The sequence below is a fragment of the Astyanax mexicanus genome, chromosome 12, assembly GCF_023375975.1.
Source record: "Astyanax mexicanus isolate ESR-SI-001 chromosome 12, AstMex3_surface, whole genome shotgun sequence".
Taxonomy (NCBI): domain Eukaryota; kingdom Metazoa; phylum Chordata; class Actinopteri; order Characiformes; family Acestrorhamphidae; genus Astyanax; species Astyanax mexicanus.
In genome coordinates this window covers 46700896-46719692 of record NC_064419.1, presented here as the reverse complement: position 1 = coordinate 46719692, position 18797 = coordinate 46700896, and the positions used below count along the sequence as shown (strand labels likewise).

General features: G+C 37.2%; 2 protein-coding genes across 3 annotated transcripts in view; both read left to right on the top strand.

Annotated features, from left to right (window-relative positions):
- Nucleotides 1-18797, top strand: part of faf1 (Fas (TNFRSF6) associated factor 1) — a 163029-nt gene that overhangs the window by 41398 nt on the left and 102834 nt on the right. Inside the window, exon 7 of one of the 2 annotated variants that reach the window (XM_049486053.1) lies at nt 9263-9368. In XM_049486053.1, the coding sequence (XP_049342010.1) occupies nt 9263-9368 (106 nt within the window). Of the gene's footprint in view, nt 1-9259; nt 9369-18797 lie in introns of both variants that reach the window. The other variant, XM_049486052.1, reaches the window with a different exon arrangement.
- Nucleotides 1-18797, top strand: part of rnf11b (ring finger protein 11b) — a 160513-nt gene that overhangs the window by 121723 nt on the left and 19993 nt on the right. The gene's annotated exons all lie outside the window — the stretch shown is intronic.

Sequence of the window (18797 nt, the reverse complement as noted above, 5' to 3'; positions counted from 1 at the left end):
GATTTGAGCTGCTGTTAGTCCCGCTGGGAGGCGGTGGGGATGTAACGACATGTGGCTGTGTGTAAACTGGTGTCTCTGTTGGCTTGTGTGGACACTGTACTGCGACGTGTGAACACACACCAGAGGAAAAGTTAATAATGGGCTCCAGCCTAATGTTGTGATAATCACGCTCAGCTCAAAACACGTCAGCCACTTGCCGTCCGCGTGTTCTCCCTCCGCTGTCATCGATTTATTTGGCGCCTTAACTTGAATCAAATTGTGTGAATTTTTCGTGCTGCTTGGACACATTTTAGGCTCAGTGTTGAAAGTTACCCTTTCTGAAATGCAGGCGGACTGTTTCAGTCCTGAGCAAATGCTTTGGAAAATAGCAGTACGTGTCCACTTACCATTTTGGCTTGATATATCCTATTTATTATGTTTATTTAAAAAATAAATATTTATTTATTTATTTTTTTATGTAGTGCAGTGTACAAAAAATACGTTTTTTTTTTCATCTCTGTCCCTCACAAATGGAATTTTAGGAAAATTTAAAAAAAAAATATATATATATATATATATTTTTCTGATTTTTCAATCTTTACATTCCGCAAATTGAATTACACCATCAATTACACAAGATACAAAAATGGACAAATTTGAAAAAAATTGAGAGAAGATTTAACTTTTCATTTTTCTTGAAATTCTGTTTGCGAAAGGCTGAAAAGAAAAACTCGATAATTGACAAAATAGAATGAAAACCCATTTTTCCTTTATTTTGAATTTACTCTGATACAGTCAAAATTAAACTGCTAAACGTCACACTGACCTATAATGATCTTGATGATTAATCTCATCTCTCATTTATCTTGATCCAACAGTGTTATAATACATATGTATTTTTCTCCATATTGTTCAGCCCTAGTCGTAACTTTATTCCCGACATATTTAATCATAATTGTTAAAATATGACTGCTTTACTCTCAAAATAATACAGATTTATTCAAAAATGTAAGACTTTCTTCTCCCTTCCTCGCAACATTACAACCTTATTCCCAAAATATTACGACTTTATTTAAAGTGTTCAGACTTTCTCCTCCCTTTCTTGCAATATTTCAAGTTATTCTCTAAATAATTACAAGTTTATTTTCTAAATCATTACGTTTATTCTCGAAGTAATTGCAACGTTATACCCGAAATATTAAGACTTTTATTCCAAACACATTACAACTTTATTCATGTCCGTGAGTTCTGTAATTTTGTAATTTCTGTAATTATCCCTAAAATAATTACATCTTTATTCTCTAAATAATTACAGCTTCATTGTCTAAATAGTTATAGCTTTATGCTCAAAATATTCAGACTTTCACCCTAAAATGAACTTTTCACTTGTTGTTTCAGCTTATTTGTTAAGTATTTCTACTTTGCTCTTAAAATATTACAACTTTATTCAAAATATTAAGACTTTCTCCTCCCTTCCTCGCAATATTACAACTTTGTAATATTACAATATTAAAAGTTCTCAAAATAATTACAAATTTCTTTTTGAAATAATTACTAATTTATTCTCTAAATAATTACAGCTTCGTTATCTAAATAATAACAGCTTTATTCTCAAAATAATTAAAGTTTCTTTAATTTCTCTCCATAAACTGTGTTTTTTAAGTAATAAATATATATATATATATATATATATATATATATATTATTCTCAAAATAATAACAAATTTATTGTTAAAAATTCACATTATTCTCTAAATAATTTCAAGTTTCAAGCATTCCGACCTCCTGACAAAACATTGCACATTTTTTGTGACTATTTTTTTAAATATATAAATTTTTTTAATTAAAATTTAAACATTCTGACTTTATCCTCTACAGTTTTAATACTTTTTTCCAGTGGCCTTTAAACTGCTGTCTGTGTTTGGGCAGATGTTTTGGAACACAGGGTTTTGGTCCCTCAGTAATCTCTTTTTAAAGGGCACACTTTCCACTGACCACAGCCTGGTGGATCTCCCATAACAGAGCTTCATTATCTCCTAGGTGCTATTTTAGTGGCGTCAGGATGGTGTGCTCAGACATATGGAGAGAGAGAGAGAGAGAGAGAGAGAGAGAGAGTGGGGTGAGCAGTGACCCCATTGTCACCAATAAATGTGTTGCGTTGCAGTGCAGTGAGGAGGAGACCTCCAGCAGAGAGAGCAGGCAAGCTGTTAGCTGCCATTATAAATAACTGTCACACCCAGATACAGCAGCAGCAGCAGCGGCGCTGTGAAAGATCTCTGCCCCCGCAGACGCAGCCGAGCAGCACCTGCGACTGCAGACACTAACTGAACATCACCGGAGCAGCTAAAGCTTTTTACACGTTCTCAGGTTTTATCTAGAAACATCTCAGAGAAACCAATGAGTGTGTGCTCCTGGATGCCTGTTTATTTCAACAGCTTGCAGTGACTTTTAATTAATGAGAGACATTTAAAACCAAATTATTTGGACAAAAATGAAGCCTAGTTATGGAAAATAAGTTGCTGAACATTTCAGGCCCTATCTTACACTCGATGCAAGGCACGTTGTGATGCTCATTGCTGTCTTACACCCCGCCAACAGTCTGTTTTCACGCCTTCCACCCATGTTGTTTAAATAGTAGGGGTGTCACGATTCCTTAAATCGATTCGATTCGATTTTATTTCCGATTTTAGGGTCACGATTAGATTCGATTCTCGATTTTCTTTTTTCTTTTTTACAGCAGAGAGGCCTATGCCAGTTTTAGATTAGTCTATGGTCAGTCATTGGTTTAATTCATCAAATTTACAATATCTTATTTCAAAAGGTGGGCTTGATATAAGTGATGCAAAGTGATACCAGTGATCTGTAATACACCACATTAGGCACTAATGGTCAAATTTAAATAATTTAATTAAGATATATATGTAATGCCATCTAGTGGCTTTTTTTGGTAGCAGCAGTGTGCACTATTAAAACAGCAATGTGCAACATAAAATAAATAATAAAATAAATACAGGAACAGTCATGTACAAAATAATAGAACAATTAGAGCCTTAACAAACTGAACTCTATCCTACTATAACAGTTAAACATGAAAAATAAGACTTTAAGATTTTTCGGTCCCTAAAAATGACAAGTTTTTTTTGTTTTTAACAAAGATATATTATTAACTTTATCTGAGAGAAAGATGTATCAAATATATCAAAATATCAAAAATGAGGTGAAATGAGGTGTGTTCAGGTAAATTTCTGGCGTATTGCTATCTTGTCAGCAGAAAACACAGATTCTTCACTGTCTTCTGATTTTAAAAAAGAACTACACCATCAAAATAGTAATCCGCAAAAGTCAGAGAGCTCACCTGGTTTCTAAAGGGAATGACAAGTGACACACTGATTGGTTACTGTATGTTACACCCAAAACACACACCTGATTAATTAAGAGATTTAGTACAGGCGTATTTTTTGCGTCCTAACGATACCGGAAACGGGTTGAAATTGGCTTGAGTTTGGTTTAATTACGGCATATACCTAATTTATAGTGAACAACATAGTCCACTCTATCACTTGATCACCATATTTTTCAGACTATAAGGTGCACTGAAAATCCTTATCCTTTTATTTTCCCAAAAATCGCCAGTGCGCCTTATAATCCAGTTCGTCTTATGCATGAATTCTACCAGTCAGGTATTAAGGAGAAGTAAAGCATTAGCATTAGCTGCTAACCGGAGCGCCAGCTCTTTCTCCGTTCAGAGGCAAGTATCGGACTGTAGTCTGTGTGTTTGACGTGTTAAAACAAGCTACGTGGGACTGTTGAATACATTTTCTTTCCTTTTCTTTATTCTGGCATCACTTAACGTGTATCAGAAAGAGTGTGTAGTGTTTAAAAGGCGCGTGCGAGAGACGAGGGCGCGCGAGACGGCCGCTACTCTTTCAGCTGCTTGTTTTTAGTTCATAATCACAAACGAGGTCTCACTGTTATAATTGGGAAGCATCATACCAACAGCAAAACGTGGTGGTGGTAGTGTGATGGTCTGGGTCTGTTTTAATGTGTCCAGTCCTGGAAGACTTGCTGTGGCAAATGGAACAATGATTTTTCTCTCTCAACCGGAAAATCCTGAAGGAAAATCTGTTTTTGATCTTAAGCTGAAGCGCACTTGGGTTCTGCAGCAGGACAATGACTCAAAGCACACAGGAAAGTCCACCAATTTCGACTTTGGCCTGAATCTGATTGAGATGCTGTGGCATGACCTTAAAAATGTGGTTCATGCTTAGAAATCCTCTATTGTGGCGGAAGAAAACAATTTTGTACAAATTCAGTAGACATGACTGATGAATCCTGAGGTTCTCTTTCCTTTTCTTTATTCTGGCATCACTTAACGTGTATCAGAAAGAGTGTGTAGTGTTTAAAAGGCGCGTGCGAGAGACGAGGGCGCGCGTGGCGGCCGCTACTCTTTCAGCTGCTTGTTTTTAGTTCATAATCACGAACGAGGTCTCGCTGTTATAATTGGGAGCAGGCTGCGAAAAATGGGACATTACTTAACAAATAAAAGCCACTGTAGGCAATTACCGCAAAGCACCGCAAAGCACACCTCAGCCCGCCGTCACCAAACAGATTAATCAAACATATCCGCACATCTCTGAGCCGCCTCATTTCTCTCCTCTGTTTGAATGCAAATAGAGCGCCGGCTGTGGAGCTTTCAGGAGAGACTCTGTCCAAGGTAGTTACAGAAATCCACCCTGAGCCAAGCGTAATACACACTCTCTCACACACACACACTCGCTCAAATAAAGCATAGAGTTATCCAGGCCCTTAATCTCCAGCATAAATAATGGAGACTGATGAATAATTTAAAACAAATCATCTATTTCTGTTTCTTCCAGAAGATGTGTGTGTTTTTCAGGTTATTTTAATTTGAACTCCAGATTTTTCAAACACAAATGACTCACTGCACATTTGGTATTTATCTCATCTCCCGACTTTTCATCTCGCTGATCTCCTCAGAGATACAGAGGCCTGAGGAATCTGGCGCTCTGGCACAGAATAAAAGAAAAACAGTTTAAACCAACAGCAGCTAGTGCGCCGACTTGTCTTATCAAAACAATTAATTAAAGCACATTTCGAGTTGCGGGGAGGGCGGAGAGGGAAAAAGAATTAGGAAGTAGGAAATGGGAAATAAAGCGGCTGTGTGTGTTTGTTTTTATGTAATTGTGGCTGAGGTTGGATTCTCTGTGTGTGTATAAGTGTGTGTGTGTGTGTGTATTAGTGTGTGTGTGTACGGTATATGGAGGGGAAATGAGAGACGTGGGGACTTTAATAAGGTCTGTTTCTGAGTTCGGTGCTCGCTGGGGGACGCTGAGGGAGGCGGTGGGCTTATCTCTGAATGAAACCAATCTGTTGAGACTGCTCCTCATTTACACCGTGATTTGTTTTCTGTCCATAACAGCCAGTGACATTTTATTTCTAGCACATTCGTGTGTGTGTGTGTGTGTGTATAAGGGGAGGGAGGTCAGGGCCAGGTGCTGATGGGTGTCTGAGGGATGAACTTTGTTAAGCCAGCATGGATGAACCTGCTGCTCGAGTTCAGGGTCCTCTATACCGAGTGCTGAAACTTTCCTATTGGCTAAAAATCAGAGGTTTCAATACTGGAGTAATTATTTTACATTTTCACTCAATTATCTGAACTTTCTACTCCTTACATTTGAATAAAAATAGCCTCATTACTCCTATTTCATTTCTCGTTGTTCAATAAAACCCTATCCAGATAAATCTCTCCATCCAGATAGAGTGAATCTGATTGTGATTGGATGTAGAGAAGTAGAAATATACATCATTCTGTCTCCCTATTGGTTTATACTGTGATCCATCACACCTGCACACTGAGCTTCTATAATATATTTACATTCTACTAAAATACATTCATTTAAAATGGGCATATATGCAGTATTAGACAAAGATAACACAAGTAAACACAAAATGCGCACTTGGGTTCTGCAGCAGGACAATGATCCAAAGCACACCAGCAAGTTCACCTCTGAACCTCAGTTTAATAAAGCAATATTAAGCAAAATTTAGACTTTAAAGTGGCCAAACTAATGTCCTCACACAGATCTTATTTAAGATGCTGTGGATGATCTTAAATTCCTCCACAGAGATGTTAAAGACTTGTTACTAGTTATCGATAAAGCTTGATAGCTGTTGTTGCTGCCAAGGGTGCACAACCAAGATATTCAATTTAGAGGACAAATATGTTTTCACATAGTTATTTAATTGTGACAAACATACAACACTTTTTTAAAACACTGTATATCTGCTAATGTTTTTTGGCAGTTCAGTATACAGCTCTGGGAAAAAAATTAAGAGAGCACTTCAGTTTCTGAATGAGTTTCTCTGATTTTGCGATTAATAGGTTTATGTTTGAGTAAAATGAACATTTGTAGTTTTGTTCTATAAACTACAGACAACATTTCTTCCAAATTCTAAAGAACAGTATCGTCATTTAGAGCATTTATTTACAGAAAATGAGAAATGGCTGAAATAACAAAAAAGATGCAGAGCTTTCAGACCTCAAATAATGCAAAGAGTTTTAGGTTTTAAGTTTTAGGAGTTAAGAAATCAATATTTGGTGGAATAATCCTGGTTGGATTTTAATCACAGTGTTTTTCATGCATTTTGGCATCATGTTCTCCTCCACCAGTCTTACACACTGCTTTTGGGTAACTTTATGCCAAGTTTTACTCCTGTTACAAAAATTAAAGTAGTCGCTTAGTTTTTTCCGGAGCTTTATATGCAAATTATGAATTATTTTGCATTCTTAGTTCTGTTATTCAAACAAACCATCTGTCTCTTTATGGTTAAATATTCTGAACAATGCAAATCCTTTGCCTGATTGACAAGTAAGCCTTTTTAAGTCCTTCTTTCACATTCATTTTTTAACCTGCATACCAGAAACCTGCGTCCACCCTCATCATCACTCCTCACACGGTTCTGACTGTCTCCGGCCTGACCGTCCTTTCCCAGCCTCCTGCATCCATCATCACATATGCATTCTCTCCTCCGACTGCGCCAATTTCCAATCTTCCCCTCTAGCTACAACAAACATTACATTTACATATTGATTCCGCAGTTTTAGTCAATGTAAATATGCTGTCATTACAGTAAATGTGGGCTTCTGTTAACATAAGCTTGTCCAAAGCTCCTCAGATTAAGGCAGCGGTTGCATAATTAATGTGTGTACTGCGCATTAATTCCTGACTCTCCTCTTCCTCGCCTCTTTCGTTTGAACCGTGATTAGCCGGCAGCCTCGGCTCTAAGCTGTTGATTCATATTCAAGTGCGCAGGCTGAGCGTTTGCTCAAAATGCTACTTAACCTCAGCCGCTTGTTATTAGCCGAGTGCTGCGCTCTCCAGCAGGGCTGTGGTGATTTTTGGGATAACTTGTTTTTTTTTGGGGAAAATATTTATTGTCACTGAAATAATTGCAATAAATGATATTAAGACTTTATATACCTTTTGTATATTGATTAAATAAATAAAAAAAGAATATAATACTGCAATTACACTCTTATAATGATCATTTGCTTTAATTAATTGTTGTCCATTTGTATTGGATGTCAAGTTGTCTTAAAATTCATCATTTACATTTTATTGTCATATAAAGATGATTTATGCCTCTTATATATATTTTGAAAAACAGCAAAATGCTGCAGTAACACCCTTTATAAATACAAAAATAAACATTTAATAAGTGGTAATAAATAGTTTGAGTTTTTATCATTATTATTATTTGTGTTATTGGTTATGTTTTCTCCCACATTCACAATGGCTGTCAAATAGCATTTATATTTTTATTGAAAGGGATATTAGATTTACTATCATTTTTATTTCCTTTTAACTTATGCCACTTCTGGAATTAATGATAAAACACAACACTGTAATTAAACCCTTATAAAAAAGCAATAAACATTTAATACATAAAGTTTTGTGGGAGAACTTAAGTTTTTTAATTATTATTATTACATATAAAACTAAATATATGCCACAAATAGCCAAATATGTGCTGAAGTGGCAAAAACCCCAACAACCAACCAACTATTATTATTTTTATTATTCTAATTATTATAACAATTATATTATAGTTTAATTCACTTTTTTTTTTTTGTCGCTAGTGTATTGTTAATTAACATCATAAAACTGCAGTTACACCCTTTGTAAGAGCAACAGCATTTAGTCAATAATAGTTGAGGTATGAGGAGGTTTGGCATGGCAATAATTTAAAATCAACATCATTATACAGTATCAGTCAAAAAGTTTGGACTTGCCTTATTTTAAGCGTTTTTCATTATTTTAATGTTATTTTATGTTCTGCATTGTAGATTAATACATCAATTATTAAAACTATTAAGAAAAACGTATGGAATTATTTAGTCAGCAAAACATTAAGAAAGTGTCCTCAAGTGCAGTCACCATAAAGACGAAAAAAATCAAAAACGTTACACGGATTAAACTGGCGCTCATCAGGATTGCCCCAGCAAAGAAAGACAGGACAAGTTCATCAGAGTTTCCAGCCTCAGAAACCACAGGTTAACAGCTCCCCAGATAAGAGCATCTAAATGCTTCACATTATTATAGTATTATGGTTTGTTTAACACTTTTAAGTTACTACATGATTCCTTATTTTCCTTTTAAAACAAGCATGTAATTAAACACTCTGCAAATTATATCGAGGTTAACATTAAATTATTAAAGCTGTATTCATATATTGTGCAATTAATCGATAAAGTGATTATTGTGACAGCCCTATTCTCCACTAATCTCTACTGGAACTCACTTCCTGTCTCTGGGGAAAGCTTGGAGGTCCTGCTAGCGCCGTGCTGGAGACCCTCGGGCCCTCTGGCACTTTAGAGCTCTCTCTGAGCTCAGACTGATAGGATAGTGTTGTAGGTCTCCAGATGGCCCAGGGGTGGAGATGTGCTGGGGGCATGTCACGTCTCCTGCCACCCCCGTCCCCCACCCGCCGGGCTGGAGCTGGCAGGCGGCAGGCATTTGTGGTTTAGGTGGTGAGGTTGGAGGGGAGCGGTGTGGTGGCTGGGGCTTGTCTGAGCCTCTAAACTCTGGGGAGATGGAGCTGAGCTCTCCTCACAGCATGGAGAGAAACGCGTGCGAGCCCCGACTCGTCCACGGCTTGACTCTAACCCTCTCTCTCTTTCTCTCTTCCCTCTCTTCTCTCTCTCTCTCTCTCTCTCTCTCTCTCTCTCTCTCTCTCTCTTATTGTTCCCTCTGTTTAGCAGCGTCCAGCAGGAGTCGTTAAATCAGAACTACCTGCTGATCATCAGCCACCGGGAAGCGCAGAGAGAGTACAGCCTCAATTTCCCCGCCACTAGAACCATCCAGGAGGTGAGACACAAACCACCTGTCTGTCTATTCTACACACGTCTCACTCTAAGGAACACTCATACTTGCTGTAGGTCTGAATAAATGTCATCTGATTAGGGCCCAATTAGTATATTAGTAAGCATTGAGAATTTTTGATTTTTGTAAATTTTCAGATAGCTTCTTTTTTGCACTTTTAACCTTAATGCACCTAGAATACTAACAAACGGGCTTGAAGACTTAAAGTACATATTTTTTGCATTGAAGATTTATACTAAAGTCATCCGAACTATGAAGAAAAACATATGCAATAATTTATTAATAAAAAAGTGTTAAGTAAACCAGAATATGGTTTATATTATAGATTCTCAAAACTGGCTCCTCTTGCTAGTCACCTGGAATTCAGGCTTTCAGTTAACAGCTGTGCTGAACTCATCAAAAGTTAATTACGTGAATTTCTTGTCTCTTAATAAAGTGTTTGAGAGCATCAGTTAAAGTAAAGTAGTGAAGAGGTAGAGTTACAGGTATACAGTGAATATATAACGGTCATGAAATACCTGGAAAAGTCATGGAATTTAAAAATAGCAAAAAAAATACCCAGAAAGTATTGGTAAAGTCATGGTCTTTGCCATCAACAAATGTGTTTTTTTTTTTCGTTTATCGACTGAGATAAGCTATTTTGAGCTTAAACATCAACACACTCCCACTATTTGGAAAGTTGTGAGAGCCTCACTAACCCCGAATTCAAGATGGCTACACCCCACACCAACAGTAATTAGCAGCGGTATTATACAGTGGTAACCTGGGATAATGCTAACAGTGATAATATGAGGCACATATTGGTTGGATTTGCCATAAAACACTGATAAACAATAAATTATCACAAGCAAGAACACGATCATTACAGGCATCCTTAAGCTTTGACATGCTGAGGAAAAATTTACCTCAGAATGAGTTAATTCATTTTACCTTTCGTTTTTGAGCATTATTAAATAATGCCTTTAATTCAAATCTTGATAATTAAGGTCATAATTTGTCTTAGATTTACTTTAAATTTGCTGCAGGTATTACATTTGTATATGGTTCATTTAATGCCAGTGGGAAAGCACATAATAACATTAGTGGCAGGTTACTGGGGAGAGAAATAAGGTTAGCGTAGAGCTAACTAACGTTAGCAGTGAGCTAGCCAACGCTACTAGGGAGAGAACTACGTTTAGGGGTGTTAACATCAGTGGCGAGCTAACTAACGTTACTGGTGAGAAAACTGAGGTTAGTGTAGAGCTAGCTAACATTAGCGGTGAGCTAGCTAGCGTTACTGGGGAGAGAACTAAGGTTAGGGTAGAGCTAGCTAACATTAGCTGCGAGCTAGCTACCGTTCATGGTGATAGAACTATGGTTAGCGTAGAGCTAGCTAACATTTGTGGAGCGCTAGCTAACGTTAACAGGGAGAGAACTAAGGTTAGCGTAGAGCTAACTAACATTAGCTGTGAGCTAGCTAACATTACTGGGGAGAAAACTAAGGCCAGGGTAGAGCTAGCTAACATTAGCTGTTAGCTAGCTAGCGTTACTGGCGAGCTATTTATTGTTACTGGTTACTTTTCATTTTCAATACAATCATTAAGTATCTAATTAAGAAGTTATGACTTTTTGGGCCTTAAATTATATTTATTGAGGTCTTAAAAAGCATTAAATTTGACTTCTAAAATGGAGCAAGAATCCTGGAACTTTCTGAGCCGTATCTGAAGTCTCTCTGCTTGTGTAGAACAGATGGGAACAGTATGTCCGCCTGCCATGTGGTCAAGAGCGAGCAAATTCATTTCCTGATCAGCCTCGTCCTCCAGTCTGGTTTTAGCTGTCCACAGTCTGCCTAAACGGCCCAAAGCTGTTTGATCACAGGGCAAATTGGCGTGTGCAGGGGACATTTGGGGGAATGTGTGTTTGTGGAGTGGGCCTGCGAGGGAGATGCTTAATTTCTCAGTGCAAAATTAAACAGTGGATTTGGGAGCAGATGAAATATTCATCAATACGTTGGAGGACTCTAGTTCTCTGTTTGCCTTTCGCTCATCACTGCGGCTGCCGCTGCCAGACCTGCTACTATAGGCCTGATTTACCATGCAGGATTTTTATAGTCTTTACCGATGTGGGAAACGCGAGAGATCCCACACATAAAGACATTACAGATTGTTCTGTTTTTATTCATTATTAGTGTTTAACTCACCCACACTGCACAAAATGCTCTGAATAAAAAAACTCTCATCCTCAAAACCTCTTGGGAGTTTGTTACAAACTGGAGACAAACCAGCATGATGGCTGACAGTGAAACTGTTGTAAATATTCCTGCTCAGAAAAGGCCAAAATAAAGAAAAGGATAGGGATAAAACCACGTCTGAAAAGGAGGATATATATATATATATATATATATATATATATATATATATATATAATTAAATAATTTTATTATAAAGTGCATAAGTAGTCTAATTTAATTGAATTCATTTATTATATTAATTTATAATATTAGTACAAAAGTACATTTTGAATAAATATAATATTTTTAACATATTACCCAGCCCTACATACATACATATGTTGCTTAATATTTTTTTTAATTAACGTAAAAAGTATGATTTTTATTATTTTATTAGTATATTTCGTAGTATTTACTTATTTTAGTATTAAGATTTCCCTTTGTATTGTGCTTTTGAATTGCCTCTGTTGTCAATTTTGCGATTTTCCCGCCAAACTGGGCTTGTTTGATCGTCTCGGGTGAAAATATAGAGATGGGTTACTTTTATATTTATTGCGGCTGCCAAAAAGCCTTATTTGCAACAATTGTTCAAATTAAAAATGTACTGTGTTGTGAATGTCTGTGGCTTTAGATATTAGGCAAGTTAAAGCTTCTGACCTGCAGAATTCAGAATAAATTTTGGGCAGCAGGATTTTTGGTAGACCTGGCAGCCCTGGCTGCAGCTCACGCGACTGTTTTAAAAAGCTCCGCGCGACTGTTTTAAAAAGCTCCGCGCGACTGTTTTAAAAATCTCCGCGCGACTGTTTTAAAAAGCTCCGCGCGACAGTAGCTGCACCCTCAAAAAAGAAATCTATATTTTTTTAAAATGAAAATTGTTTCTAAATTGTTCAATGTTAGAAACGCGATTCGAGCTCGAATAGATTTTTCCTGCACCCCTAGCGTTGTCTTGTCCCTTGTCTGGTGTGTTTATGAGTTTGGGGAGACAGAGAGCGAGCAAATGGGTATAAAAATGGTCCTGATTCTCCTGAAGTGTGGACCAGGCGTTAGAAGAGGAGGTTTAGCACCATACCTCCACCCCCCCACAGCTAATCAACTCCTTTCCCTTTCTCACTCGAGTTGTATGGTCACCATTCTTCCATAGCTCCTGATTTAACAGACTGCAGTTCAGTATTTAAAGTCAGAGAGTGAAGAGCACACCCCCCCCCGACCCCACCCTCGGCCGTCCGCATTCTCCCCGGCCTGCCCCAGTAACCCGCGCTCCACGTCCAGTGTAACAAGCTCCCTGCAGATTGATGGCTCTGTTTTAGCCCCCTCCTGTGCAGGGGGAGTCGCGTTGGGCCTACACAGAGACCGACGCAGAGAAACACAAATCTGTGATGTTCTTTTATTTCCTTTAAACGTCACTCCAACAGGTTTTCTGCCTTTTGTTTATATGTTAATATCTAAAGAACATAGTATGTTAATAAATGACCATGTTAATGTATGACCAAAAATGCATATCACAGTATTTTGCAAGATTCTGGCAGATTCACGGTATAGAAGCCTTAATTGCAGTATTTGTTTAAAATGAAATTGTACTGTTTTGTGAACGTCTATGGCGACCTTAGTTATTGGACTAGTTTAAGCTTCCGACTGGCTGTTTTTTTTTTTAGACAGACTTTTGGGAAAGAGTATTTTTTGCTGAATTTGGCAACCCTGGCTGCGGCTCACGGAAACTGTCTGTTTTCTCTCTCTCTCTCTCTCTCTCTCTCTCTCTCTAGCATTAACACTCCAAACAGACAAAGACTAAAAATGGAAGTATTCAAAAGAGATATATTTTTCAAAAGCTATATTGCTTAAAACAAAAATTTAATATCAAATTATAATTTGTTATTATTGGAGCCATTAGAGGCATAAAAGTATTTAAGCAGATGTTGATCAGTGTATCACAGTATAAACCAATAGGTAGTGGGAATGGTATATGTTTATATTTCTCTACATCCAATCACAATGCTTGTATAATGCTTCCATAGGTTTTGCCATGCTATATTTCTAATTATGCCTTGTCCCGACATTCCAGCCAACATATTTTCATAGGAAGCAGTTTCTGTCATTAAATTCAACCATTCCCTTTAACTCTCTATCTTTGTTGATTTCCAATGTTATAAAATTTAGACTCTTATTTCTATTGGCCAGTTCTTTTTTTTTGTTGTTTCTAAGCCGGGTCTGATCCAGCATCTGCTGTATTTATCTTTAATAAACTCCTGAAGACTGAGCTCTTCAAAGAGCGCTTACTCTCTTAACACCTCTAACACACTAACTACTTCTAACCTCATTTCCTTCTTCCCCTCCTTCACTTCTCTATCCCTTTATTTCCCTTCGACCTCCTTTAAGCCCTATCTAAAATGGTTTATCTTAATTTCTATTACTTTTGTACTTGACTATTGTAAGTCATTTTGGACAAAAGCGTCTGCCAAATGTAATGTAATGTAATGTAATGTAATGTAATGTAATTACGGTATCAGTAAAGCTCCTCCCGCGTCCGGCCTCGTTTTCCCCGCTCCCAGCATCTCCTGCACGGAGCTCTAACGCTGCCGCCACTGCCGCCGCCGAGGCGCTGGTGACCATTGCAGTAATCAGACTACTTGACAGGTTTGTAATGGTGCTAATTGAAGAGATTAAAGTGCGAGCGGCGAGCGCTCCCCTTCCCCCAGCAGATGGTTTTGATGAGCACCCACTGTGAACCTTAAGTGTTTCTGCTGGGATTACAACAACGGGTGAGGGTGGCGTGCTGTGGGGATGGGGTGAAGAGGTGGGGGTTGGAGGGAGGAGAGGAGGGCAGAGGTTTGCTGGCCTGGTAGGGGAGCAGCGAGTGGACAAAGCTGAATCCAGTGAGCACTGCTTCCTCATGCTTCCTCGCTTTACTGGTCCTCAGGCATTCCAGGGTTTTTGTGTTTTGTGTTTGTGGTGAAGGCGAGATTATAATAGTTATTGTTAAATTTAGTTTAGTTCAGTTTGATGCTTCATTTTAGTATTTTTTATTAGGTTTAGTTTCTATTTTTTCATACTTTGAGTTATTTGTAAGGTGCAGGATTAGAAAAGATATTGAGCAACGAAAATTCAACAAAAGAAACCATTAAAAAATGATTCAGTAACTGTTAAACAAACAACTTTCCACAAAAAACTGTGTCAGTCAACAGGATAGCAGCCTTAAGCACAAAATGTATGTAATACTGCGACTTATGATAGGCGTTAGGCTAGAACACACATAAACACACTCAGAAACCCAATAAACTCTACAGGTTTGACTCATTTTGACTCGGTTGTCGACTAATCTGACGATTATTTTTTCGATTAGTCGATTATTTGTCGATTAATCACAATCATTTTTGGTCATGCCCTCCATTTGTACTCCCGACTGGCGAGGCTCCTGCTCCAATGCATGTTTCAGTGCACATTGATTTCTAACCATTTAGGGCCCTAGACCAATTGTGCGCTACATTTAAAAAATAATAATAATAAAATTACAAACATACTATAGGAAACATTTAAAATGATGAGTTTATTTGATTTTACCAAATCGAAAACCTCTGGAATATAATCAAGAGGAAGATGGATGATCACAAACCATCAAACCACCAAACTGAACTGCTTGAATTTTTGCGCCAGGAGTAAAGCAGCATAAAGTTATCCAAAACATGATGCCAAGATGCATGATAAAAAAAAAAACTGATTAAAACCAGGGTTATTCCACCAAATATTGATTTCTGAACTCTTAAAACTTTATGAATATGAACTTTCTGTGTTTTCTTTGCATTATTTGAGGTCTGAAAGCTCTTCATATTTCCTATTTTCTGCAAATAAATGCTCTAAATGACAATATTTTTATTTGAAATTTGGGAGACTCCACAATGCCACAATTAAACATTCTCACCAAAAAACTTACTGTCACTTTAATTTAAACCTTTAAGGGTCTTTTTGTATAATTGTCTGTATGCAGTTTATATGCATGCACTATATATATATATATATATATATATGTATATTCTACACTGGTGTTTATTTTTTTATATATATTATTTTGTTATGATTTTGTATTACAATATTCTTTAGTATAAAATCTTCAAAAGCTAAAGTTTACACAATATACAAAAGTAAAAAAAATGTTTAGTTTATTTATTAAAAATATTATAAAAAATATTGTGATATAACTATTAGTATATTACTTTAGTGCCTATAGTACATATCGGCCACTCCTGCTGTCCGTGCCCACATTAAGATGATGGTGCTGAAATGATGATTCATTGATATATTGATATATTGTGCAGCCCTGCCTTTTCTTTCTTTCTTTTTTTTGTGAAAGTTGTTGTTTTTCTTTTTAAAGAGCTTCTTATTGATCAGTGAGTGGGGCTGAAGAGAGAGGAGAGAATAGCTTCAGCTCTTCTGTGGGCTGAAGTAGAGGACAAAATAAATGAAAGAGTGTTGGAGAAAAGCTCAGAGGGGTGCGCAGTGTTTGGTAGATGTTAAAAAGTTACTAACGAGAGGGGGATGAGGGATGATGTTGAGCGTCTTGAGTTGAGTTTTTTTTTTTTCTTCTTCTTCTTCTTCTTTCCCCTCCTCCTCTCCTCCTTCTTCTTCTTACAGTCACTGCCTTAAAAAAAGGCCTGTGTGAAAAAGCAACAAAACAGCAACACGGAACTCTCTCCCAATCCCCGGCTCTGCCCTCTCGCCTATTCAGCAGCGCCCAGCCGCATATGGAGGCTACCGTGAGCCATCTTTTCTCTCTCTGCTGTCCTTTTGTCTTTGCTGAAGACCAGCCGATGCTTTTCTGCTTGTGCATATCAATAGAGAGAGAGAGAGAGTCTCAGAGTGTCCTGTTGTTTGTCTTTGCCAAAGGCTCTCGCTTTGCCTTGTGGCTCCCAGGGAACGCACCCTTCCCCTGCCTCCATTGGACCCCGGGCCCCGCGCTCTCCCTCTGATTGGCATTCCCAAACCCTAAGTGCCGGCCCCGGCTAAGCCCCAGAGCAAATGTTTGCCAGGGAAGTGGCGTCTCGAATAGGGCCGGCCGACGGGGCTCCGCCGTCCGTGACCAGACGAGCCGTCCGGGGGATTTCTCTCCAGCCGCTGCTGTTTTTCTCCCCGCAGCTGGAGAGACGAGCGCTGGAGGAAGAAAAGAAAGATGGAGAGTAAAAGAGTGTGAATGAAAGGCATCTGCTGCCGGAGAGCTTGTGACTGTTTAACGGCAACCTTTTCTTCTCTTTGATTCCTCTCCAGCCAGGGATTACCAGTACTTGGCATTTAGAGAGATTGGATCATTAATGTGGATGTGTGTGGATGTGTGTGTGTGTGTGTGTGTGTGTGTGTGCGCGTGTGTGTGTGTGTGTGTGTGTGTGTGTGTATGAGAGAGTGTCTGTGAGTGAGTAAGAGTTTGTGTGTGTGTGTGTTAATTGTAGTTCTGCAGCTATTGATTAATTTAGTAATCGAGTACTCTATAAAACAAATCGATTCGATTAATCGAGTAATCGGATAAAACATATTTGATTGCCTAAAAAGCAATTAAAAATACACAAACTAAACATAAATACCACAAGTAATAATTTAATAATGAATAATTTAATGAATCACCCCTATATGTGAGTGGGAGTGTGTTAATTGTAGTGCTAGTGCAACTAAAGCTTATTTTGGTAGTCGACTAATCTGGTCAATTAGTCAACGATTATTAGTCGATTAGTTAACGATTATTCCTGCCATGTCCTCCTGTCCATCTCTAAAAACAATAGAAACAGCTGAACATGAGATTTAAAAGGCATCTAAAAGTCTAAATGTTGTTTGAACATAAAGTTCGGATATTTAGTGATTAAATATGTACTCAGTTGTGTTTGGGCTCTTTTGGAAACACAGACTAAGTTGAGTGTGAACTGAAGTCTGTACTGTTACAAATTACTGATTAATCGACAATGAAATTAGTAGTTGACAAATTTAAATAATCGACATTGTCGATTATATCGACAAATCGTTGCAGCCCTAGTTAATCGCGTGTTTCAGTGTAAGTCATATACACCAGCTCCAAAAAAAATCTAATTTATTATTAAATGCTCTTAAAATGTTTTTTTTTTTTTTTTTTTTTTTTTTTTACATTGTTACTGATTATTACTAACGTGACCCAATTTCTGATACATTTATCATAGTTTCTAGGTAATAATAAAAAAATGTAGAGTATAACTAATATTTAGGGCTGCAACTAATGATTACTCTTTTGTTTTTTTTTTCTTCAAATAATTTTATTCATTTATTTATTTAGATTTTTCATGCTCTTTTAGTCTATTAGTTTAAAATGAAGTAAACAGCTAGACACTTGGGACATTTAAATGCCCTTTAAATGCCAAGACGATGTATACATGTGGAAAGAACTGATATTTAGTGAGTAAATATGTGTATTCTGATGTGTTTGGGCACTTTTTTGCTTTTTTTTGGAACTGTGTGATAATCAACATCGTGGGTAGTATCAACTAATCGTTGCTGCCCTATTATTAGTAATACTTATAATAATGATAATGGATGGAAAAAAAAACATTAATCATTATTGGTGGTTAGTATCATGCTATTTTTTTTTTTTTATCAAAGTACTTATTATTATTTTTAATAATTATCGTACATGTAAAGACTCCTAAATACTATGATAAGTTTTTTTTATTATTTCATTGCTAGGTTTACTCAATTGCAATATATCGCCTTGCTTACAATATTGCAATATATCACTGTATTTTGAACCCACATTTAATATAAAAAAATATTAGTTCACGCAGCACCGTTTCTATTGCGTCTCAGAAGAATCCATTCCACTGGATGGATCAGAGAATACACACACCACTGAAAGTTCACTTCCGGGTTTTTTTGTTTGCCTACAAAACTCAAAACTGCATGTGAGAGAAACTGGAGGAGGTCCCGTCAGCCCTATTGCCATCTCACAATGTCCTGCTTTTGCTAAAACCTTATTTTTTGTTATATGCCTTCAAAATTAACCTTTAAATAAATGTTTGTTTAAAAATTAAAACATTTAACAGTACATTTTTTTTTATTGGACATGCAAATTAGTAATCTTGTGATTATTGATTAGCTGATTTTACCTGTCATTATAACTTTTTTTGGATTAGATGTTTTCCCAGAAACAATGTTATTGTCATTTTAAGACACAACAAATATGTACCACTAATATAATGATAATA